Consider the following 26094-nt stretch of genomic DNA (forward strand, 5'->3'; position numbering starts at 1 on the left):
ATATGCTACAACATGGATGAGGATGGTACACTAAGTGAAATAAATCAGTCACAGAAGGAAAATACTGCACGACTCCTGATACGAGGTATACAATCTCATCAGACCCATCCAAGCAGAGTGGAACGGTGACAGGAAATGGCAGGGAGCGGGAATGAGGAGTTGCTACTAAGTTTTAGCTGTACAACATGAAAGAGTACAGAGGTCTATCCTTCCCAATGAATCAGAATTATAAGACACCATAAAATATACAGAGGGCAGAGTTCTGACTTTATGGTTACAAGTTATTAGAGATCGCCAACTGTCTGCTACTTTGAAGTCTCTCTGTAAATTAGTTTATGTCCTTATCTTGACCTTAGAAAACTTCCATAAGATATTAATAATTAAATGTCTATACCGTTTCTCACTAGCGGAAGAATTCTAGCAACACCTTAGCCAGACTACATGTTAAGTACCCAACCAATGGTGGAAACCTGCCAATCTTAATATCTAACACTAAACTTTAGCAGTTAATTCAATGTATAGAACTAGATTACAAAAAGCTCTAATCAACAGAAATAACAGAAAAAAATAAAAGTATGCCCAAAAATGAAATGACACACTTTAAATGGGGGAAAGTCAGATTTGCAGCTCAGTCCTAAATCAGAATGATTGCCAGAGACACCATATAGGTTTTGTTTCAACACGACACTGAATTTGGTCTATTCATAAACGTAACAATTACCTTACGCTCTCAGGCTCTTCCGCTGCCTGGGGAGTGGCGGCCTGTGGAGGCTCAGGGTGAGGGTAGGGATCTGACCCCCACATCAGACGCGGCTCTGAGAGGGGCACTGCATGGTCTCTTGCAGATCGAGCTATATGCTCAAATGACTCAGAACTGTTTGGTGACCCTTCTATCTGATCTCTTCTCATCAGTGGTTTAGGAGGAATCATTCCTGTACGAAAGGCAGAAAAAAAATAAAAAAAAAAAAACAAAAAAAAAAAACAAAACCAAAATTAACAAAACCATAGACATAGAATCTAGGTTATCAATTACTATTTGGTATTCTCTATATTTAAACTACAGAAATATTTTTGCAAAGTAAAACTAATCAACTCAACAAATCATCAGTGATTATGTGAGTTTTTCCATGAATGAGATTTTCATTGCTGCTGTTAAATAGATTTAAGAACTGAGAAAGGACAGCAAGCAAAACCACAATGGCAGCCTATTTTACTGGAAAGAATATAATCAGATAATAAGCACTGTAATTCTATGCATGTTAATACAATGAGAATTACACCAATAGTTATAAATTTTGAGAAAATATTTCTTACAAAAATTCTATTAATCTAGTTTAATGATCAATATGCTATAAATTATGCCTCTTAATTTTTAAAAATTTGTGTAAATTTTAAACTACAATGAGATTCTTGATCATGTTTTTACCATGTGTAAATTTTCCTCTTTACCATTTTAATAATGGATTATCTGGATTTATTCTCACAGATTCCATAAAAGACTGCTAATTTATTTGTTTTTAGCTAACCTATGAGAAAACAAGTATAGGGCTGGTAAATGATGGAGAAAATTGATAAGCTGGAATATATAACATGGACAAAATTCAAATGTTAAAACACAAAGGAACAAAACCAGAGTAGCAAACAGATATTGTTAATTAGACAGTAACTTTCCAACTTAAAAATTTTAAATAATATTTACAAAACAGAAAACAACTAGCACTTTGGTCTTATCGCACTGTTGCTTCAGTGTCTGGCGTTTACTCTGCTGAAAGAAAGTTACATAATTCTGTGATAAACACCTAGGGGCCCTTGTACATTCTAACTAGATTACGACTCACAGAGAAATCACGACTAACAATGGAGGGAAAACGAAAAGCTCTGATGCCGCAGAACGGCGAGCCAGCCCTGAGACAGGGCTGTATCCCACTCACCGTGATGAATGGGAGGGATGTCCACGGCAGCTCTACCTGACATCATTCGAGGATCCATGTATGACTGCATCATGAGCCACCTTGGATCAAAACCCATGGACGCCAAGTGCTGAGGGTGGGGCTGCATTGGCTGGTAAAGAGGCCTGTGTGGGGGAGGAGGGACAGCGCCACTGGATGGCTGCGATGGGACCGTCGGTGGAAGTACACCTTGCTGTTGCTGCTGCTGCCATTGCTGCTGTTTCATCTGCTCCTGAAAAGGCAGGGTCCCACAGCTTGAGATTGTAGTTCCATGTGATACATTAATACATATACACCAAGCAATCATATCAGAAAATAGGCTTTTTTGAATCCTTCAAGGGAAAGACTTCAAAAGACATTTAACAGTGAGAGGTGGCAAGACAAAAGAACCAAGGATAAATTATGACATCTTGACTTAAAGCAGCTTATCATTCGTTAATTATGTTGTAGATACCATTTCCCAGAAAGGAAGATGGTGTCTACAGGGAGGCAGAGGAAAAAAGGATTGACAGAGAAGTTCACAGTAAAACCCCTGTCAACAAACTTGATTTAAAAGGGAAAAATGTTCAGGGGAAATTAGTGTGTTTTGTGTATTTATTTTATGTCAAATTATTTTTCTAACTACTGAACAATAAACCTTTCCAGTTGTACATGATAGAATGCTTTTCGTTACCTGCTGCCGCTGGAACCGTGGTGGTAAGGACTTCTGGAACTGTTTAAAATACCCAGATAAAACAGCAGGCCGAGGTTGAGACCCTGACTCTGGTTCCGTTTCGTGTGCCACTTGTGTGGTCTCTTTCTCACCGCGACTGCTGTCTTGTCTAGTGAAAACGGGGTCACCCTCTGTCCAAAGAAAAGGTGAAAGAGAGAATGGCATTCATCTATGACACTTGCCAAAAACATACTAAAGTTAAATGAGAGCGTCATTTGTTAAAATTACAAAGCCAACGTTTTTACAAATTATTTTCTCAGACAACTGGGGATGAATCTTAAAAGGAAGTTTATTTTGCTAATGTAAAACCATGCTGTCATATTAAAAATGTGTAAATGAGAAAAGAAAATACCGGGAGAACCAATTAAAAATCAAATCGTTACATCTCACTGATAAACCTAGCTAAAATTAAGCTGCCATCAGAGAACATATAAAATCTCGATGAAAATAAAAGTGCCACTAAATATTATTAAAAAGAAAACAATAATTTATGTAGATATAGTCACCACTGACCACTAAATTATCAGGATCAATACATATATTCATTGACAGAACTAGGACTAAATTATGAATTTCCTTATTTCTAATCGACTATAGTCCTTTCTCATTAACTGCTAATAAGATTCTCTAAGGCTGTTTGTTCTCTTTCAGCACTGAAGTAACCCTGAGTATAAATAAAAACATACAACAAATTTTCAAATAGCTGTATAATATAATTTCAAGCAACAGGGTCTTATAAAAAGAGCATGGGTTTTGAGCTCAAGAGTTTCAGTATTTTTATATCATAAAATATACTGAAATAAAAATACTTCTATTTTAATTCTATTTTAACTTAAGCTGTTCATTAAGACTGAGCTTTACTACAAGTTTGGAGTAAGGTGTTAAGTATTTTTTTAAAAACCATAACAGTTTGCTAAAAGTACATCAATTACATTTTGGAAGCTTTTATATTTCAACTGGTAGAAAAATCTGAAATTATGACCTGGGTATAGTCATTTAATTATGACAACCAAAAATTCCCATTAAGCTCTATTCAATTTGAAGTTTAGAAATCAACAAATGAGATTTTATTTAGTTAGATGTCTTGGAATAAAAAGGAAAAAGCTGAAGGTTCAGCATGTGAGTATAAAGCCAATACAATTTAGCAAACAAAACAGAACTGAAGCTCATCTAATAACTTTGAAAAACACTGAAGAATAACCTCATCATCCTTCCCAAAATGAAATGACTCATTTCTTCCAACACACAATTGCTGTCTTTTCATACTTTTCTATAAGACAAACAGGATTCTGGGATGACGGCTGAGTAGGAATAACAGCAATTTCTTCTGCAACCCAGACAGCAATTGCACTGTCAGAATATGTCTGATGTAACTATTTTGGAACTTTGGAGTCTATTGAAGGCTTGTAACTTGCAGGGAAGACTTGGACAATAGAGTGCAGTTAATTTCAGTCAATTAGAGCTCTTAGCAGCAGGACCAGCTACCCACCCCCATTTCACATTGAACTGCACATCTGAACAAGCAGAAGAAAGAATAGATGAACTTGAAGATAGAACGATAGAAATTATTAAATCTGAGGAACAGAAAAGAAAGTAAACAGAGCCTAAAGGACCTGTGGGACAAGATCAAACAGACCCACATGCACACTGAGGGAGTCCAAACACAGGAGAGAGGGAGGGCAGAGACTGCACACTAGTGAGCATGTAAAATGGTACAGTCACTGTGAAAAACAGTATGGTGGGTCCTCAAAAATTAAAAACAGAATTACCCTACGATCCAGCAATTCCGCTTCTGGGTATACACTCAAAAAAAAAAAGAAATAATGGCAAAAACTTCTGAAATTTGATTTAAAAAAAGAACATTTATACCTCTAAGAAGCTCAATGAACTTTAACAGACCCAAACTGAGAAGCATTATAATCAAACTTTCAAAAGACAAAGACAAAAAATTTTGAAAGCAGCAAGAGAAAGCACTAAGAGAAGTCACACACAAAGGGTTCTCAATAAGATTATCAGATTTCTCATCAGAAACACTGGAGGCCAGAAGGCAGTTTTCAAAGTTAAGTAAGGGAGAAGAAACTAAGACATTCACAGAAAAAGGCTGAGGGAATTCATTACCATTAGTCCTGCCCTCCAAGAAATGCTCAAGGGAATCCTGTAGGGTGAAATGAAGACACTAGACAATATCGAAGCTGTATGACAAAATAAAGGTCTCAGTAAAGGTGGATAAAATACAGGAAATTATATAAGCTACTAGTATTTTAACAGTGGTGTGTAACTATGTTTTTCTGCATGATTTAAGAAATATATATTAAAAAATAAACTAATTACTAATCCAAAACCTACAGCTAACACCACACTCAATGGTGGTAAGACTGAGAGCATTTTCTAAGATCAGGAACAAGGCAAGAGTTATTAGGCAAGAAAAAAATATATCAGAATTGGAAAAGAAGTTATTTTTCACAGATAATATGATTTTATAATAGAAAACCCTAAAAATTCTACAAAACCTGTTAGAATAAATTAATTCAGCAAATTAACAGGTAACGAATTTAATATACAAAAATTACTTGCACAGCTATACACTAAAAATGAACAATCTGAAAAAGAAATTACAAAAACAATACCATTAACAAAAGCATCGTAAAGAATAAAATCCTTAGGAATTAACTGGGGAGGTGAAAGACTTTTATAATGAAAACTACAAAATACTGATGAAGAAATTAAAGACAACATAAGTAAATGGAAATACATCCCATGTTCATGAATTGGAAGACTCAATATTGTTACATGTCAACACTAGCCAAAGCAATGTACAGAGTCAATCAAAATCCCAAGGGCATTCTTCATAGAAATAGAAACACCCATCCTTAAATTCACATAGAATCTCAATGTACCCACAGTAGCCAGAACAATCTTGAAAAAGAATAACAAAGACTTACTATGAAGCCACAATAAAAATGTGATATTGACGTAAAGGCAGACACAGACCAATGAAATAAAGTATATAGTCCTGAGATAAACCATCAGATATATGCTCAAATGATTTCAGACAAGGGTGGCAAGACCACTCAATAGAGGAAAGGACTTTCCAACAAATGGTGTTGGGAAAACTGGATATCCATATGCAAAAGAATGAAGTTGGATGCTTACCTAACACAATATACAAAACAATGCAAAATACGTCAAAGACATAAACGTCTGACATAGAACTCTGACACTTGCCTAAGAAAACATAGGGCAAAAGGTTCATGATATTAGATTCGGCAATAACTTCTTAGATACAACACCAAAGACAAAAGCAACAAAAGAGAAAACTGGACTTCGTGAAAACTGTAAAGTTTTGTGCATCAAAATATCAAGAGTGAAATGACAACCCAAGGATTGGGGGAAAATATTAACAGATCATATATCTGATAAGGGTCCGACACCAGAATATATAGCCAACTCCTAAAACTGCAACCACCACCAATCGAATTCAAAAATGGGCAAAGAACTGCAACAGACATTTCTCCAAAGGAGATATATGAATGGCCAATAAACATCGAAAAGATCCTCAACCTCACTAATCATTAGGGAAAAGCAAATCAAAACTACAATGAGATATCACCTCATACCTACTAGGATGGCTACTATAAAAAAAAAAAAACCCACAAAAATTCAAAAAATAACAAATGTCGGTGAGAACACGAGAAACAAACTGCACACTACTGGAGGGAATGTAAAATGGTACAGTCGCCGTGAAAAGCAGAATGGTGGGTCCTCAAAAATTAAAATTATTACCCTATAATCCAGCAATTCCACTTCTGAGTATACACTCAAAAGAAATGAAAGCAGGGTCTCAAAGAGATGTTTGTACACTCACATTCACAGCAGCATTATTAGGAATAGGTAAAATGTGGAATCAATCCAAGTGTTCATCAACAGATGACTAGATAAGCAAAGTGTCATATATACACACACAGACACACACACACAATGAATTATGAGCCTTAAAAAAGGGGCGATTCTGTAATGTATTACAATATGGATGAACCTTGAAGACATTGTGTTAAATGAAATAAGCTGGTCACAAAAAGATAAATGTTGTATGATTCCACTGAAATAAAGCACTCAGAATAGTCGATATCAGAGACAGAAAGAATGGTTGCCAGGGGCTGGGGAGAGAAGGGACTAGGGCGCTCGTTTCGCGGGCGTAGGGATGGGCTTTCCGTTTTACGAGACGAAGCATTCTGGAGATGAATGGTGGTGAGAATGCACAACATTATGAATGTATTTAATACCACTGAATTGTACACCTAAAAATGGTTAAGATGCTAAATTTTATGGCACATGTACTTTACCATAAGGAAAAAAATTAGGGCAAAAAAGCATATTAAATTATCCAATAAAAGTTAACTTCTATCCAAAACAAACAAAAAACAAACAAAAAAACAATCTTTTGTTTATGTGGATTACATACTGTTTTTTAGATTTTTAAATTTAGGTTGCACATATTAAAAATACACAAACATCAACACTATAGTAACATGAGGCATTTTGTAAAGCGTACATAAGAACAAACAAGACTATTATACCTTTATTAGGGCTGCTTTCACTTTCTGGTTTTTCTACCAGAGGCTCTAAAGCAGGTTCCTTGTGCTCGATTTTTTCCTCCACTTTCTCCCTTTCTTTCTTCTCCGATTCACCCTCCTTTTCCTGTTCTTTCGTCTTTTGCAGTTCTAGTTCTTTTTCCTTTTCCGGCTGCTGTTCTAGTTCTTTCTCTTTTTCTTGCTTTCTTTCCTTCTCCATTTCTCTTTGTTTCTCCTGCTCTCTCTCCAGCTCTTTCTCCTTCTCCTGCAGCCTCTCCCTTTCTTTTTCCCTCTCCTTCTCTCGCTCCCGTTCTTGTTCTTTTTCGAGTTCTTTCTCCCGCTCCCGTTCCTTTTCCCGCTCCCTTTCTCTGATTTCCTCCGGAGATGGCTGCTTGTCCACTATACCAAGCTTTTCATCCAACTGTTTCAATTTCTCAGCACAAGCTGCCTTCCTCTGCTCTTCCATCCTTCGCTCTTCCTCTTCACGCCGTTTACGAGCACGTTCCACCGCTGCAGAAAGTTCTGACTGCTGTCTTCTTCTCTGCTTCCATATTTCATCTTCGTCAGGTACTTGCTGCTTGGCGGGGAAAGGGCCTGGTCTTCCAGGTACTGCCTGTCGGTCTGGAGGAGGATGCTGAAACATTCAGAGAAAATTATCGGACGAATGTGACAAATCTGACAAACACTGGATATCTTGGCATTGAGAGAGAGGAAAAAACTCCCACAAAATATGAGAAATTTTCCTGATAAAACATATTAAAATGGAAAAAAGTAACAACATGGGAAAAATATTAAATCTAGACTAATTCCTCAAGCTAAGACCAGAATAATTAATCCCACCACCTAATATTCACTGAGCATGCAGCACACACAATGCTCACTCAGTATTTGCTGAATAAATCAGAAGCTGTCACAACATGACTTTCAAAATATAAATTTAGAGATAAAGGAAATTTAGAATGTGAGTACTTTAGCAGCAATTGCCAGGAATGAAATGCGGAAAAGAGAAAGAAGTCCAGAAGGATGCAAAACGGGACCACAAGAGCCCTGAGAAGATGGGGGTATGGTTATAGGTGAAAAAAGCAGACAGTGGAAAAGGAGACACTGCAGCTGCTGACAATTCAAAGGAGAAGAAATTCCTAGAAATCAGCCTGGGAAGAGAGAGTTCTGCCTCTGAAATGAAAGATCCAGAAATGCATATCTAGAATTCAAAGTGGAATGAGGGAAGATCACCCAAGGGACTGCGTTTTAATGATTTAATTTTCAATTAATGTGTTCTAAACTACTACGTGGTCTAAAATCAATGCCAGCAAAGAAAAGCAGAATGAAAAGAGCACATGAAGGACTGAAACATTGAGGAACGAAAAAAAATGTTTTTAAAAATGCTGATTTTAATAGCTACAAGGATGAAGAAAACTTAAATCCCATAACTAGTTAGAATCCTTTACAAAAGAGAAAATAATGGTATGATAAAAACATTAGAATGAATATAAGAAAACATGAATACGCTATCATTTACTGACAGTGCTGTCTTATGCATACCACTTAATCTCCCTGGTGTTCAGTTACTTCATCTATAGCTCAGAGACAAGCTGCAAAAACAAAGTGATCATATAAAAGTACCCAATTTCCACAGTAAACTCACAGAGTAAGCATTTTTAAAAGAGCAACTTCGCTAAAGTATAATTTACATAAAATGTGATGCACAGAGTTTGATGAGTCTGGACGAGTGTTATACTTGTATACTACCACCACAATCAAGACACAGGGCGTTTTCATCATTCCTCCACCCATACCCCCGACCCCAAGCAACCACTTCTGGCAGTCGTGAGTATTTTGCCTTTCCTAGAATTTCATATAAATGGATACATCAAGTTATGTTCTCTTTTGTGTCTGGCTTCTTGTGCTTCAGGTAATAGTTCTGGGTCACTGTGTGTTATCAATAGTTTGCCCCACTCCACTGCTAAATAGTATTCAACCACAGGTGCATCATGTCATCTGTGGATGGACATGTGGATTGCTTCTCGTTTTTAAACTATGAATAATAAAACAGCTATGGGCATTTATGCCTACGTCTTTGTGTAAATGTGTATTTTCATTTCTCCTGGATAAATATCTAGGAATGGAACTGCCAAGTCATATGGTAAATATATGTTTCATTTTATAAGAAACTGCCAAACTGTTTTCCTAAGTGATCACAAGGTTTTACAGCCCGCCAGTAACGCATGAGGGTGCCAGCTGCTCTGCATCCCACCCAACATTTGGTGTCATCAGCCTTTTTAATTTTGGACATGTAACAAAATCTCATTGTGGTTTTAATTTCCGTCTCCCTGGTGACTAAAGATATTGAACATTTTTTCATGTGCTCTTTGACCATTTATATACCTTATTTTGTTTAGTGAATGTTCAAATTATTTTGTTGGGCTATTTATCTTATTATTGAGTTATAAGTTTTTTTTTTTGTTTGTTTGTTTGTTTTAATAATATTCCAATACAAGTTCTTTGCCAGATGAAATTAGTAAAAAAAAAATTTTTTTGACAGAAATCCTTTCATTACCTTACTGATGTTTTTAGGGAAGGCCTCTAAAGTGGTAACATCTGATCAGAGAATTTAATAGGAAAAATCCCAGGAAAAGAACCTTCCAGTAAGAGGAAACAGCAGAGAAAATGTCTTAAGGATGTAATAAAAAAACAGCAGCAACAAAGATCGTGTGGTGAGGACAGAAGGAAGCGTAGACGAGATCAGAAGTAGACTGTAAAGTCCCGCGCAGGCACCGCGTGGCCTCAGGCGCGCGCCCAGTCTGAAAAGCCTGTGTGCGTCTCCTACGGAAAACCTGCGACGAGGGGGAGGGCTGAGCAGGCCGCGAGGGAGGAAGAGCAAAGGCTGTTGAGAGCTGATGCGATAGTGCACGTGAAATGCAACAGGTGGCAGCAAGGACTCAGTGCAGGAACGTGTTCTGAAGGCAGAGGCGACCTAATTTGCTGACATTAAGTTGGATGTAAGGTGAAAACGGACTTCCAGGTTTTCACTTGAGTAAATGCGTGATAATGTAGAAGACGAGAAGCAGCAGGATCGTGTATGTGTGGGAGTCAGGGAGAGGGGGAGTGTGCGTGTTATGGTTTGGATATATTAAGTATGAGATATCCATCAGCAGGCCACGTGGGGATGTTGAACTGACTGCTTTATACACGTGAGTACCATGAGCACACACACGAGACCCTTCAGGGAAAAGATATACCGCTGACCCTTGAACAACATGGGTTTGAACCGCCCAGGTTCACGCATGGATTTTTTTAATGGACATACAGTTGTCCCTCTGTATCCCCAGGTTTTGCATTCGAGGGTTCAAACGACCATGGATCGAGAATAATATTTTTGATCCATGGTTGGAAATCCATGGATGGTCCTGGAACTAATCCCCTGTAGCTAAGATTTTGGCAAGTGAAAATTATACGTGGATTCTCAACTGTGTGAAGGGTTGGTGCCCCAACCCCCGCATCTTTCAAGGGTCAACTATAGTTAGAAAAAGGAGGACACAGCCCTGACCCCTCCAACACCCAAAGGTCATTACAGGAAGCTCAGAAGGAATACAAATTAAAGAGAACAAAAACAGTGTAATGTCTCAAAAACAAGTTAATAAAAAAGTGTTTTAAGAAGGATGAAGAAAGATTAACTATATCAACTGCTGCTGAGATTAAGTAAAACGAAGACAAGAAAACTGGATTTGGCAAGATGGAAGTCATTACTGACTTGGAAATAACAGTCTCAAAGGTATGGCGGGAGATGAAAGCCTAAGCGAAGAGCGTCAGTGAGAGACACTGAAACAATTCTGCCGAGAAGGAGAACAGAGAAACAGGGCAGACACTTCAGGGGGTGGTGGGCAGTGGACTTAGGGGAGGACTGGTTTAAAAAAGTTTTTTAAATATGGGAGATAACAGGTAAGTGAAAGAAGATGGGATCCAGGGGCAAGTAGAAGAGTTGTCCTTAGAAGCAAGGACAACAGGAAGGGCACAGAAATGGGAAAAACGGTGCTTCGCGTTTTCTTAGTGAAATGGGGAACATTAGCAGCTAAGAATGAAGAGGGAAAGAATAAAGAGGAAGACACAGAGGCTACAAGATAAGGACCATAATTGTTTCAGAAACATCACAAATAAAAAACATTAAAACAAAGTCAAATAATATATACAGATCATTAAGCAGCATTTAAAATTTACCTGCTGTGCAAGCAGCTTTGGAGGTGGTGGCAGGTGGGAAGATGGTCCACGTTCCTATGGATCGTTAGAAAATAATCAGATAAAAGTATCTACTGGAAATATCTCTGAATGTGCTGATTTTTTCAGAGAGCACAAAACTGCAAAAAGCAAACCATTTTTATCCTTTTCTCTTTTTAAATAAAAGTACACCACTCACCGCAAGATGACTTTATAGAATCATTCAATAAGGTTAGACTCTCAAATGAACTTTTGCAAGAAACAGAATTTTAGTGTATAAATTCTGGAATTCTAGCTCAGTTAATTTGGCTGCTTAGAGGTATGCCTTGAATTTCAAAATTTTATTTATGTAAGTCCAATTCTTTTCCTGGGTTTTCTTTTTAACGGCAAACTGAAGCTATGAGATTTACCTAAAGAAAACCTGGAGCCAGATATAATACATAGAATATTCACGCGCTAATATATACATTAGTGTTGCACACAGAAAAAAATCTAGACATCAAAATCTGGTTTATAATATTCCTCTATTCTTTCATGAAGAAAGGAAGTATCATTCCCCACTTGCCGGTAGTTAAAAGTCACATAAAACATGGATTTTATAAAAAATACTAGAAAAATCCTTCTTTTTCCAGAGTTCACCATTTCTTCTCCAACGGCTAACCAATGCCTTAAGAACGGAGCTTAAACGTCCTTGCGCAGCACACGAGACTGACTGCTTCTCCCTGCTCCCCCACATCCCAGTACAGGGGTCTTCCCGCGTGTGCCGCGCCCACGGCTCAGAGCCACTCTCCTCCCTGCGGGGACTCGCTGTGCGCTCTAACCGACACCTGCGGGCCCTCTTTTCCTTTCACCTCCCTGAAGGGACCGGGTCCTCCGCGTGCTGGTATGAATTCCACGAACACGTGCTGCGTGTACGAGTTAAGCGGACCGTCAGGAAGGAAGCCCTTTTTCATCCCATTTGCAATGCAGCTCCTGCTGCATCTCAGAGGCAGGGTCAACTAGATCTGTTGCGCACGGACTTCCCTTCTTTACCTGTTCTTCAAAATGGCTCAGACAAGATTTCTCTGCTCCCCATGTGAGACCTTCCCACTCAGACAGGGTACAATCTCACATAGGAACACTGCCTAGGAGTTACAGTGTGCAGTGCACCACAAAACACACCAGCAATGATAGTTTGGCAAACAATTTAGCCCACCATGTTGATTCAACTAGCTGTTACAAGAAAAAAAGGAAAATCTTTAGTTTCTACCTGATAATTTTAGCTACTGTATTAATAGATCCTGTTAATATGCAATGAAATGATGGTTTAGATCTAGAGGTAGTCAAGAAAAAAAATATAGTTTCCTTTCCTAAGTCTTCTTCCAACTCTATGATTATAAAATTAGTTCACCCATAGTTATCTGCAGTGACAAGGATCTCCCTGAAGCCAACAAACCTGATTAAATGGTGGTCCTTTCCCATAGGGACCTTTTGCTACTGGTGGCTGGGCAGGTATCTGAGATGACGATTTAGTGTTGCACACTTCATCTGCTTCTTTTCGGGTTTCACTGTTTTCAGAGGCTTTTGAACCTTGGTCCTCACTGCAAATTTGAAATCCAGGCAAAATAAAAAAGTAAAGTGGATGAACTGTACCATACGTAAATGTATTTTCTCTATGTAGAAAAGACATTAATTCCATTTGGTATTGGGGGAAAATGTCTCAAGGAACAAGATGGTTTTGTGACCTAGTGGCGCTAATCTATTTATTCAATAAATATATACCATATGTCTACAACGTGTTGGGGACTGAACTTGACCGGGTTATCACAAGGCCTGAAGGGTGGTACAGCAGTTATCGAATATGGACGTGCACGCTTAACACACAATGTGGCAAAGGAATAGAATCCCACCACTTTCTATCACCCCGCCGCCAAATATCTCATCTGAATGCAACTGAGTAATAGTGCAGATATTTAATAACTGTATTCTAATTTATTCTGATTTACTGAAAAAGATAAATCAAATTGCAGGATTTTAAAAAATCAACAAATCACAGGAAACTCACAACTGATGATGAAACAGCAGTGTTTTACAAGGCCATGGCTGAAAAACTACCAATATGTGCATGCAAGCTCCCGTGTATTTTAAGAGCCCAACTGTTATGTCACATAACCCATACATTCCTGACTCGGATGCCCCTGTCCCAAAAGAAAGAGACAAAAGGCTCCCATTTTCCAAGACACTGCTTGCTAAGCTTGAAAAAAATGAAAGACCCGAAGGAGCTGTAGTCACCTATGTAATTTTTCTCAATTTTGTAAATATGGATCGAGTGAAGCAAGTAGCAACTGTTAAATGGTCTTTGATACTGTTTCTCAAAATATCTCCAATTAGACGGCAAGCATCAAAATGTCAAACTTTAATTCTGTCATTAGCTATACTTTTAAAATTTGACTCATTAATCACCTTCCCTCTCACTGAGAAAAAGTTCTTGGAGTACAATGTAGAAATTCTATAAATAAGGAACAAATACTTATTAATGAAGCCTCTCTGATTAAATGGCTAATATTATATCAACAAACTCATAATATGAACTGTAAAAGAAATCGCAACTTACCTGCTGTTTTCTTTAGGACTACTACTTCCTTGCTCATCATCATCGCTGAAATTCAGCTGTTCTGTATAATCTACTTCCATCTGGGCACCTATTAAATTATGGAAAACTCAGCTTGACTGTTTAAAAGCATCTAAAAATTAAAAACTCTTAATTTTGCCTCTTACCTGCCCAACCTTCATCAGCTTCAGCATCTAGGTTATCAAATTTATCGAGCTCCTTCAGCTCTGATGCACTAAGGATGGAGGGGCGTTCAGGCTCAGAGGCCCACGAAGGAGGCGGGCCTCTTCCTCGAAGACCTCTATTGACCAAGAGTATAAGGGGAGAGGGTACCAAGTTTTAGTGGTACTATTCAGAAAAATCAAAAGGTTGAAATGTAGTTCATTTCAACTCAACAATGTTTTCTACATGATATACAAAATATTTTGTACGTGATGTGTGTATGAAGTAAATTATGTAAATTTAAGACAATACCTAATTCTTATGCAAGTATTTAACACGAGTCAAGGACTTTTTTGGTCAAAGAATTAAAACAAATATATGTTAAAGGATAATATAGCTAAGACTAATATTCAATAATCTCATACTAATCTTATACTAATAATCTCAAAATAGAGAGGTTTAAGAAAAACCATCATTCAGGAGGATGCTCAAGCATCAGGCAAAAGAAGGAAATGTGGCGTCACTAACATCATGGAAGAAAAGAGGGATAAACAAATGCCATAAATTTTTAGGGCCATAATTTTCAGTTTTCAGAATCTTATGTAAGATACTTTAAAGTTTTAGAGGAATGGAGTATTTTTGTTCTCTTATAAAAGTTATCCAATTATGGCAGCTGTACTCTGAGGACAGAAAAACGAATCAATCATCACAAGCCACTCAACCTCCAGGAAATGCTCTGCACACTTTAATCATTTAATAGTCTTACTTGTTTGCTTCAGATAAAGAAGGTGGAAACCTCATGGGACCATGAAGAGGAGGATACGCCATCCTTGGATACTGCTGAAACATCTATACGTAGGAAATAAAAACTGATTAACCACCCAGTTAAAAAAAAAAAGATCACCCTAAGCCTAAAATGATAATTTATAGAAAGAATGATTAAAAATAAATAGTACTATGAAGAACTCATTTTATCTGCTGGTACAGATCATCATCCATCCTCAATAACAAGCCATTTGTAAGATTATTACCTCCACCAAGTCTTTACAAATAGAGGCAATAGCCAGTGCTCGTCCTAAGAACTCGTTATTTCATTAACAAAATTACACAAAAATGATTGTATATTGACATGAAAAACTAAAAAAGACAACGGGCATGCACTGCAGAAAACTGCAGAGACTTAACCAAGTCCGAATACTGGAAATAATATGAGACTTCGACTGAATGCAGGAGTCCATTAACTGAAGGCACATTTGCTGGCAGACAGAACTCAGTTCAGATAAAAGGACAATCCATAACCCAAGGGAGTAAAAAAGGAGGAGGTGGGTAAGGGCATAGGTAGATTCCCACTCAAGTTAATATGAGACAATAACTATAAATTGAGGCCCAGAGATGACGCTCTCTAAGGCTTCGAGAAGCTAAATTTAAGAGAACATCAAGGGATTTGTCTTATAATTTGAAAGAGAAGGAATGTCCAGGAATGCTTGGTTATTTACTATTTGCTTATATCCAGGTCAGATTATATTAAAAAAAAAAAAATACACACACACACACACACACACACGAAATCGTATTATTTTAAAACACATAATTTACATTGTAATACAGATTAGTTTTGCTAAAAAAAGTTTAACTTAAAGAAATTAATTTATACCCGAAGAAAGGCTATGCTTACATGATCATGCTGTCTAAAGAAGATATTTCTAAGCAGGGCTAGAGCAAAGTTAATTAAGTTAAGCAGCAGTTGAAACCCAACTGGGAAAGCCTTTTGTTTGGGAAGCACTCTGGAGCACCATGGGCTGCATCACGCTTCGACAATTGAGTCAGCAAATACACTGTCAGAGGCAAGTATTCACAGGTAAAGTTGCACTAGACCCCCTGCTGATTTTTCAGGCATAGAGATCAATTCTGAGTGGCATTAAATGTTTAAAATTTAGAACTTTGCCACAAAATTAATTGTAGAAAAAATCTTTACATTCTCAATATTTGGTAGTGGTTTTCAAGATGTTTTTGTTCATCCATGGAACACTTCATTCAAATAAAATCACTGATGAAACTGGAGGCAAAGTCCACTTGGTCTCCCCTCTTTTCTTCCCTGACCCTGTCCCACCCCCACATCTGGAAATTCGAGGGTCTTTAAAAGCACAAATTGAAAATTATTAGGAGACAACAGTTGGGTGTATATCATTTTTCAAGGACAGGTTAGCATAGATGATTTTTATCACACTCCCAATTTTTTAAAGAAAATATTTAACAAGTAATGGTATTTAATCACTTATTTCCCTCTTCTGCCCTAGAATGGTTATATAATATCAATACAAAGACTAGAAAATATGAAAAAAAAATTGGCTACATAGAGCCTGAATACTTGGAGTTAAATCATAGAAAATGGACATAGGAACTAGATTCTTCCTTTTGAGATTAAGAATCTAAAAAAATGTAAATTTATTTACTTGGACAGATGTTACTTGCCATATAATTTCACAGTAGGCTGAGAGCAAACACATGAATGAGGGCACCAAATTCTGACTTATAGAAAAACTAATTTATAAAAAATATAAGGGCCAGAAGTATACATTAAATCATACTATAAAGACTGAGTCAACGAAATCCAGATTCCACAGGATAACAAGTAAATGGTACCAGATAAGCTTCAAAGAAAAGAGAGAGAGGGAAAGAGGTATCCGCAGGTAGCATGATTCCTTAGAGAAATAGGAATCAACGAACGGACATTATCTGGACCCTCTTTATGAGACAGTCAGGGAAATTGGAGTATTGACCTGATATTTTAAAAACAATTTTCTTTCCAGGTATGATAATGGTATTGTGGGCTTTTCTCCTAGTCTTTATCTTTAAAGGATTAACAACCTAAAAATCCGTGAATGAGTGATATATCCAGAATTTGCATTTGTAATCCAAGATGGTGGGAACTGGGGACAAGACTGACCACAAGTTGATAATTGTTGAAGATGGATGGTAGATGTGGGGGGAGAGAGGTTCACTGTACTATTATTTCTATTTTTGCATGTATTAAAATATTCCATAATGAAAAGCTAAAAAACTAAAGGTATACTAATAAAACTTTAGAATGAAAGTAGGTATTAACCTTTTCTGTGCCATAAACCACCCCTTTGGCAGTCTGGTAAATTCTATGAATCTCTTCTTATAGAAATGTTTTAAAATGCAAAATCTAAAATGTAGAATATAATGAAGGAAAACAATTATACTAAAATTCTGTTACCACAACAGTTAGAAAACAGATTTGGGACACAATAATGTATGTGCATCTTTATTAGGTCATTAAATAACAAGTGGGCCTACCCATGGCTCTATTCTGAAGTACTACTGTGCATAAACAGTATTTTGCAGTATCTAAAACAACGTAATGTGATATGAAAATACCTATGATCCCTATTAATGATAAAAACCCAGGCACTGCTGATACTTCTATGATTTATTTCCCACATTCCTAATCAAAGAAAATGCTAAGTTTTAGTTAGATGTTAATAAAAATGAAGACCTAAACATTTTCCTACTCCAATTCTCTCCTTGGAACCCAGATCAAAAACCTCTCGGTCACCTGCTTACTGAACACTACTCACATAGGGAGGCATCATGGCTCTGTACTGGGAAGTGAGGGCAGGCTGCTGTCCATTCAGTTTAGCTTGCGGAGGACCACAAGCTATCCTCTTTTCCACCACCTTGAGGATGTCATTTTGCTCTGATGATCCAGCTGTGCTTTCATCCTGGCCAGGGAGCTTTTCATCTTGGTCAGAGGTTAAGGGTGGGCCAGCAGACTTACCGCCATCTCTCCAACAAGCAACATCTGGCACGGAGACAGATTAAGAAAGGAATAAGAAGCATCTGAAAATGGAATAGAGTGACACCAAACTGGGCACATCTCAAGAAAATTTAAGCCAGTAACAAGCAAGCAGAGTGAAGGAGCAATGAAAGCCCTATCTAGGCCCTGTGGATGTTTTTAAGGTATGTGGGTAAGCCAGGAGCAGTGGCTTCCAAAGCGGAGAGGATGCACCTCCGAGGGTGCCACCAAACCAAATGCTGGGGTGGGGGAAGAAAAACCAGCGCTTCTCTGTTAGCCTTACCAATATTTGACACGGTGGCATTTCAAACTGTCTTGAGAAGAGGGGACAGGGTGCGAGTGGGGCGGCCCAGAAGGCTTGACAGGGATGCTCTCGCTCATTTGTTTTCGGTCTAGTACTGCTAGTTACACGTGCCCAAGGGAGCAGATTTAGTGACTGTATTATCTGGTTCAACCACACTTCGCCGAATGAGACTGTGAATGGTTTTACAGGAAAGCCCTGCTCGGTAGGGCGCCTCCGAGATGGCCGAACGGCCTCTCCCTCCTGGTATGCACACCCTGTGTTCCACCTGCTCAGTGTACCAGCACAGATCTGTGCAGCCTGTAGAATAAAACAAGCAATGGCCCGTCTCTTCTGGGATTAGGTTATAAAAGATGGTGGGCTTCCATCTGTCCTTACTTTTTTTGGGGAAGTCATGTTGTGAGCGGCCCACGTACAAAAGAGCCACCAAGAGTGAGCTTGGAACAGCAGCCCAGTCAAGCCAGCATCAGATGGCAGCTTCACTGCAACTCTGTTGAGAGAGTTCTTGAGCCAGAAGCCCCTGCGCAGTGGCTCCCACATTCCTGACCCTCAGATACTGTGTGAAACCACAAGGCCACTTCGGTTTGTTGTTTTAAGTTTTGTTTTGCAGCAACAGATGAGTATCGAGAACGAGAAAACATCTATTTCTAATACAAACTCATCAACAACATTATAGCAATTACAAAACAAAAATAAAAAAAGATGATTTTCCCAGACCTGACTAGAAATGAGCTAAAAGAAATAGGAAATGTATCAGGTTATCAGAAATATGGGTTTGCATCTGGTACTGTGAAGAGGAACCTCCCCGTGTAGACGCGTCCTTTGAGATATTCGGTAATGACAATAAGACATCTAAAAATCAAAGATTTTACATTTCTATCTTGAGTTTCTGCTTTATAATGTACATAATGCAAGTATCCCTCACTACCCAAATTGACTGGTTCCTGGGTTTGGGTTTGAGTTCAGAAACCAAGGGATCCCTGAATATCAATGAAGTAGCAAGTAAATGGATACAATTTATAAATAAATAATATTTGCACACTGGGGGAGGTTTCTTCAAAAAATTTTACTATTGTAAAACTGATCAAATATTAATGTGCACATAAGGCACCTAGGCATCATCTTCCAACAAGTTCTCGAGTTGTATGGATGCTGTTCATGCAGAAACCACACTCGAGTGGCAAGCAACTACGGTTACCATCTGCTTTTTAAAAGTAGGCAAACCACATACACACTAGCAGGCAGAAGTTATATCGCATGACAAAAATGAATATAATCTCATTCTGTATTTGTATTAAATAGGAAATACTCTTACTTGGTGGGCGTAAACTAGGTCCAGGTCCATAGTTGTCATCGGTTGCTTCTTTTTCTTTTTTTTCCTGATCCCCAGCTGCCTGCAAGCTGGGAAATTCTTGCTGAAAATGACTGTTCACCTGGATTCCTACAGATTTTTAAAAAACATTAAATGTAACTTCTCCATGGAAGATAATTCAAAAACCCTCCCAGGGTAGAGCTCTCTGCCTTTTTCTGATAAATTATTCCATCTTTCAATGATGACTATTCACACCCATAAAACTTTTAAATTTACCTAGAATTAGAATCCCTTGGAAAGTTAATGAACAGCCATGAGGAGATAAGAATTTAAGAAAGGAACCTGCCAGACACTTCCGGAGGACGCATTAAAGATGGCGAGGCAAGCGAGGAGGCTCACTTCTTTTCTCTATCATGACTCCTTAAGTTTTCAATACGAGTCACATTCCTTTGCTAATGACTCTGAGAATCAGTCCAAATGATCTTACTGAAACAGAATTTAATAAACACTGCATGCGGCACCACAGTGAGGCTGGAACACCTTCGTTCAATTTACTGACTTCACTGACTGCTGAGATACCGCACTTCACTATTCACCCGCCTGCCTGCCTGCCTGCTTCCTTTTATACTTCTATAAATTAAAAGAGCGGATTTTATTAGCTTCGGGGCCTAGAAGGGTTTTCCCATACAATGTTTTATATACGTTTCTTGTTTTCCAAGTGGCGAAATTTTTGCTGGGGTCCGTCGCTCCCTGTGGGAAGGGAGGTACTACAGCGACTGTGCGTTACGGCTACTCTCTAGCTCTTCTCTACCACAGAAATCACGAGCGCCACGTTTGAAAGAGAGAGCTCAAGGGGCAGATGGAGATGAAGGGGGTTGCTAGCAATCTACACAACGTCTGCATCCTTATGTCTCAAAGAGCTGAAAGTACAGGTGTTGTCTGGTGATGCGGAATAAAGGTAAAATCGCACGGGACAGAGGGTACCTGAACGACCCCTGCTTTAATCCTAACCACTGGGTCATACATGGCTCTCTTAACACTGATACTTCAGTAGCCCAAGAGGTTTTAAAAAGACCCTTTTTTAGAGCTTGAGTTTATTTATCCTTTGACAATGTTCTCGGCCCCTGCCAAACCTAACGACCCACCCTTATCTCCTGCATGGCTGCTCAGTAACTATCAAGCCTGACTAGTTTCCCCAGCTAAGGTCCACTTACCATCTCCTTGCCCACCTTGCTTGTTACTGGCCCATGATTTGGGAGCAGGTGCTACTTCTGGGGGAGCTGCAACCCCAGGTTTTGGCTGTGCTGGTGGAACTTCTGGTGTTCTTAAAAAAAATATGAATCCATTATTTCAAATATTATACATTTAAAGAAAATAAAATGAATACTGCATTTAGGGTGAATCTGTGCACCAATAATTCTGGCTACACATCTACTCATAGATGCAGCCTCCACATTCGGTGCCCTTTGCGACCTTCCTTTCAGTGAAGTCCTGCTACTCTCTGTCCCTTTCCCTTCTACCTTTGAATCACCCCAGGAGAAGACAGCTCTGCTCATTTTTCATTTTGTAAATAAAAGCAGCACTCATTATTGAACACAGCTCCCAACGATCTGTTCTGAAGAAGTGAACATTTACATTTAGAAATAACAGTACGGCATACATACGGTCTGGCCTGGTGGGATGAGCCGGGGTAAGGCTGAGCAAGCTCTCCGTGTGGCCACTGGAGGCCAGCCTCCACACAGGTTTGCCACTGGACTTACTGCTGTCACTCAGCACCCCCACGGGTAAAAGGTGTTTTAAGAAAGGTCTACAGTTTTATTCAATCCTTGTAATGAGTTAATGCTTAAAAATGAAAAAGGTACTTAAGAGATTTAAATATTTCTGGTACACTCAGACCTCTGACTGATTTGCTGCTACAAAATAATCCTACGACCACCCAGAAGCAGAAAACAGTCAGTCTTTGACAAGCTTTACTACAGTAGTCAAATTACTCTATGAAGCTCCCCACAAAAGACTACAGAAATTTGATAACAGATAGAGGCAAAAAGCATCAAGTACCCAACTGCTCGCCTTATTTTTAAAAATCACCACCACTTAACTAGGTCATTCGATGGACTAAGGGCCCTGCATAATCCTTGACAGCGGGACGTTAAACACATCGAATGAATGATGATGAAAGGGGTCACCCCAGCTTTCTCGCTAATTCTTCATTCGTTCAAATAATATTACTTGAGCACCTATGATGGGCATCAGGCATAGTTTCAGGGAACCAAGCAGACAGAACCCTTAGCTCCATGAAATCATTTAGAAGAATCAATTTCTAATCACGTTAGAAAGAAAATGCCTGATCTGGTGGGAATGGGAGAGGAGGAAACCTGACAGAGTGTATAAGAAAAGCTGTGATTAGCAGCTGTCACTGTTCTACCTTCACACATGGAAATACTGCCACTAAACCCACTCATAGGGAAAATTAATCAAAAGTTGACTATCTAAAAGACTTTAAAGAAGAGGTCCCCAACTCCCAGGCTGTGGACCAGTACCAGGCCATGGCCTGTTAGGAACCGGGCCGCACGGCAGGAGGTGAGTAGCAGGCGAGTGAGCAAAGGTTCATCTGTATTTACGGCCACTCCCCAGCGCCGACATCACCGCCTCAGTGCCGACATCACCACCTCAGCTCCGCCTCAGATCATCAAGCGTTAGATTCTCATAGGAGCACTGGACCCTGGTGCCAAGGCTTTAAAGGGCATGAAGATACGTAATGTACAGCAGGACACCGAGCACACTGGAGGAACTCAAAGTAAGTTCCTACAAAGCAAGGGGAGCAGAGTGTTCTTTGGCAGATGCTAACTTACTTTTCTTCCTCATGCTGCTCTGGCTTTGACGCCCACCCTGTGCCGTCTTTCGGTACGATGTTCACATTAGGGTCATTGCCTTTGTTTTCTGCTTTGAGACTTGGAAGGTTAGCAGGGGGAGGCATCCGCCGTGAAATTCCAACTTTTCCAAGACTCTGTAATCCATGTCGAGCTGCAACTAAAGATCAATAACATCAACTTTCTTAGAAGATCTAGTTTATTACCCACTTTATTCTTAAAAGAATATAGAAACAGGAATTAATAGAAGACTGAACCATTATTTCCTAATATTTTAAGGTAAGAATTTTTCAAGTAGGCCACATATCCACTTCTCATGTAGAAATTATATTAAAATAAACTATCAAGCCACTGATCTGAGGCTTTAAAAATCCTAACAATAAACCTTGTATACTATGAAAAGGTGAACACTGACGTTGCTGGCTTTGTAATTTTTTTCAGGGACTCTATTTCGCACTCGAAACTTAGTTAAAGGACAGTATGCTGACTTTATATTCATAATGAACACTGCTAAAGTAACATATGTGGTCCAGTTTTTACTTTTCACTGTAATCACTGGGTTCAAGGTATCAACAAACCAAAACAAACCAAAACACCACAGGACTCTCCCTATTCCATAATTTGAAGTGCTAATAAATACCCACTAACAGTTAGCTCTATGCCTACCAATCTCATTGACTGAGTTTCCATCTGGAACCACACAATTCCACTTATTTTCTGCTGACAACAAACAAGAAAAAATAAACATAATTATAATTTTTTAACTCATGTAAAATGTTTAACTCATATCCCCTGAAAAATGCATGTGTATACAAAAAGCTCCATGTAAGCAGAGTTTCAGTAACCTGGGTTTGTCCTAGTTCCTAATAGGTACAGCTCAGGGTGTCATTTATAGAAAGTAACAAACCAAAAGCACGGAAACCATAACAAATGTAATCACCACTTGATTTTACTCACCTGTGGTTTTCTGAGTTTCTAATGACTTCCCCTTGTAAGTATTAAATAAACTGAGTGTCGCATACTTTTTCCCATCCTTTGCTTTTGTGCTCTGGCCTGACTTCTCCGACATTTCGGTGGAAACTCATCGAGTCCAAAACCTCCTGCCACACCCCTTAAAACCAGTCTTTGAGATGCACAAAAGGAAGAAAAACAAGAAGGAAAATTTAGAATAGTTTATTAGCTTACTAAAAACTAGTAAATTCAAATGTTCACAGAAATTTTATTTAAAATCCTGAAAAATAAAAACAGATCAACCTTCAATAGCTCATATCAATAACAATACACAAATTAGTTCTAATTCTGTTTCCCTTTCATTTAATGAGGTGTACACACATCAACCTTAGGGTTTTGTTTGTTTGTTTTGAGGGGTTTGGATGGGAGTATGGCAGGTGGCGAATTCTACCAAGAAACCATCACTAGTTAAAAAGCGTCGTGAACTGAAGCACCGGGGTTAAAGACAGTGCAGCATGGGTATATCAGGCAAAAGAACATCCCAAGTCAGGGAGTGTCCTTGGAGACCCTGACAGCATCAAAACCATTTCATCTACTGGTTTTACACTTGACTACACAGGGTGAGCACCACTTGCAGAGATGTGGTTTTACATGCATATCAACTGCCAAACTCTATCTGTGTACACTTACCGAGAATTTTTGCATCTGTTATCTCATTTCAGTCTAATAATCTCACGATACAGTTAGTTTCCTGATTTTACAGATGAGGAAACTGATGTTCAGAGGTAAATGAAATTGGATTTGGAATCAAGGCTTCTGGGTCAGTCCATTACACCATGCCACCTCCTCCCCACGTAACTGTATAAAACCACTTAACTATACACTCAACAATGAATCACCTTTCCTTCTGACAAACTGAAAAAACTCACCTGCAACCGAAACAACTACGCTAATTCATGGATGGCCTGCTGTCGTATGTGGAAGAATGTGTATAACTAACTATACCCCAAGGGTGCCAATGCTGACGGTTAGGACCCCCTGACTTACTATAAGCAGTTATAGTCCAAACAGTGGTTCATAAGCCTTGCTGCACATGAAAATCACCAGTGGATTTCAAATACACCAGAATCTGGGGTGTCGGGGTGGGGCCTTGACATTGACCCTTATTTTGATACAGCTCCTTTGGAGATCCTAATACGGGAGCAGTCTTCACGTCTTCACAATCGCTGCAATTAACAAAGTGTAGTATCTTCCCTCCCATTCCATCGAAAGCCAGTCCTTCCTCCTGCGCTGTCCATCCTGTCTTCACTCCCCTTCTCCTTCTAATCTCTTCACTGTAGTGAACCTCATCCACGCCTATGGCTTCAACCATGAACTGACCATCCAAGATTTGCATCTCCAGCCCAGAACTCTGGGCTACATTAAATAAAATTACACACACATACATACATATATTAAGATTACTTTTTAGGACTGCCTAGTTACATTTCTTTTTCTGTTTTGAATAAACTTTCAATTTTACGTAGAACACAGGCATCTGTTTTATATTAAGGAATTCTGCTTATATTCGAAAGCAAGCCTACCAAATATTCTACACAGCATGACAGGAAAACAGTAGTTAAAAAATTAAAATGACAGTGAACAGACAAACTATCTCATCATTTGGCAAAATGTGAATGCTATATAAGAACTCAACATATTGAAGAAAAAAACTTGAAGAAACCCAAAAATTAATGCTATAAACAGACAACTCACTAGAGAAATAATACCAATAAGCAAACGTATCAAAATGTTCAATTTCGTAAGTAAACAAAAATTAAAATAACAAGCTAGGGGGTTCAATTTGTCCTCAGCTTACACACACAAAAAAAACAAGATAACATTACAGAATTCAACCAGAGAATGACAGAATATCTAGTTCGAGTCCAGCCATCATAAAACATCAAGGCGTGAAAAGAATCATAAAATAAACCTTAATTTTCCCATTTAAAAGCAAAACAAAACTAAAAAATTTTCTATAAATTATAAGGAATTTATTTCCAAATACAAAAAAAAAAAAAAAAAAAAAACAAGCAATTGACCCCCAAAGCCACGAAATACAGGTTTTATATAAGGTCAAATGAAAAATTCCTGCAAATATATTATAAAATTAATATTTGAGTAGGTCTTTTTAAAGTTCAATATTCTGTAAAAAGGTTCTACTTCTATTGTTAAATTACTATCTATACTATGCCCTTCTTTTCCCAAACAAGTAGTAAACGAAATACAAACTGAGTGTATTGAGGTGAGAAAGATGGACAAAGAATCAGCTTTTCAGGCCACTAGAATAGAGAATAAATTTATATTTCATATACTGAGTCTCTTTCGTTTTTATGTTTTACAGTACTTACTATACCAGAAAAAAAGTAAAACATAACATGACTGAAATTACTGTAAATGAAAACAAAAGATAATTCAATCAAAAGATAAACTATCACTTAACATGATCATCGCTATAAAAGTTTGCATTTCTAAAAACAGAATTTGTAGCTATAAACTATAAGACTGAATAAATCAGAAAGTCCAATTCTAACATGATGGATGGTTTGCCAGTTAAGTGTGGACACTTTCAGTTTAAAGCCAAAGTTTAATTTAGCCCACTAAT

General features: G+C 38.3%; 1 protein-coding gene across 1 annotated transcript in view; it reads right to left on the reverse strand.

Annotated features, from left to right (window-relative positions):
- PRRC2C (proline rich coiled-coil 2C) overlaps positions 1-26094 on the reverse strand; it is a 78004-nt gene that overhangs the window by 34305 nt on the left and 17605 nt on the right. The window contains exons 2-15 of the mRNA XM_023537591.1: positions 23457-23622; positions 22482-22659; positions 20844-20953; positions 19633-19758; positions 17799-18022; positions 14963-15045; positions 14202-14335; positions 14038-14125; positions 12880-13024; positions 11448-11501; positions 7239-7866; positions 2623-2792; positions 1932-2181; positions 722-932 (exon numbers count right to left, since the gene is read on the reverse strand). Of these exons, the coding sequence (XP_023393359.1) occupies positions 722-932; positions 1932-2181; positions 2623-2792; positions 7239-7866; positions 11448-11501; positions 12880-13024; positions 14038-14125; positions 14202-14335; positions 14963-15045; positions 17799-18022; positions 19633-19758; positions 20844-20953; positions 22482-22659; positions 23457-23568 (2513 nt within the window). The 5' untranslated portion in view covers positions 23569-23622. The remainder of the gene's footprint in view (positions 1-721; positions 933-1931; positions 2182-2622; positions 2793-7238; positions 7867-11447; positions 11502-12879; positions 13025-14037; positions 14126-14201; positions 14336-14962; positions 15046-17798; positions 18023-19632; positions 19759-20843; positions 20954-22481; positions 22660-23456; positions 23623-26094) is intronic.

The sequence above is a fragment of the Pteropus vampyrus genome, unplaced genomic scaffold (genome assembly GCF_000151845.1).
Source record: "Pteropus vampyrus isolate Shadow unplaced genomic scaffold, Pvam_2.0 Scaffold194, whole genome shotgun sequence".
Classification (NCBI taxonomy): Eukaryota; Metazoa; Chordata; class Mammalia; order Chiroptera; family Pteropodidae; genus Pteropus; species Pteropus vampyrus.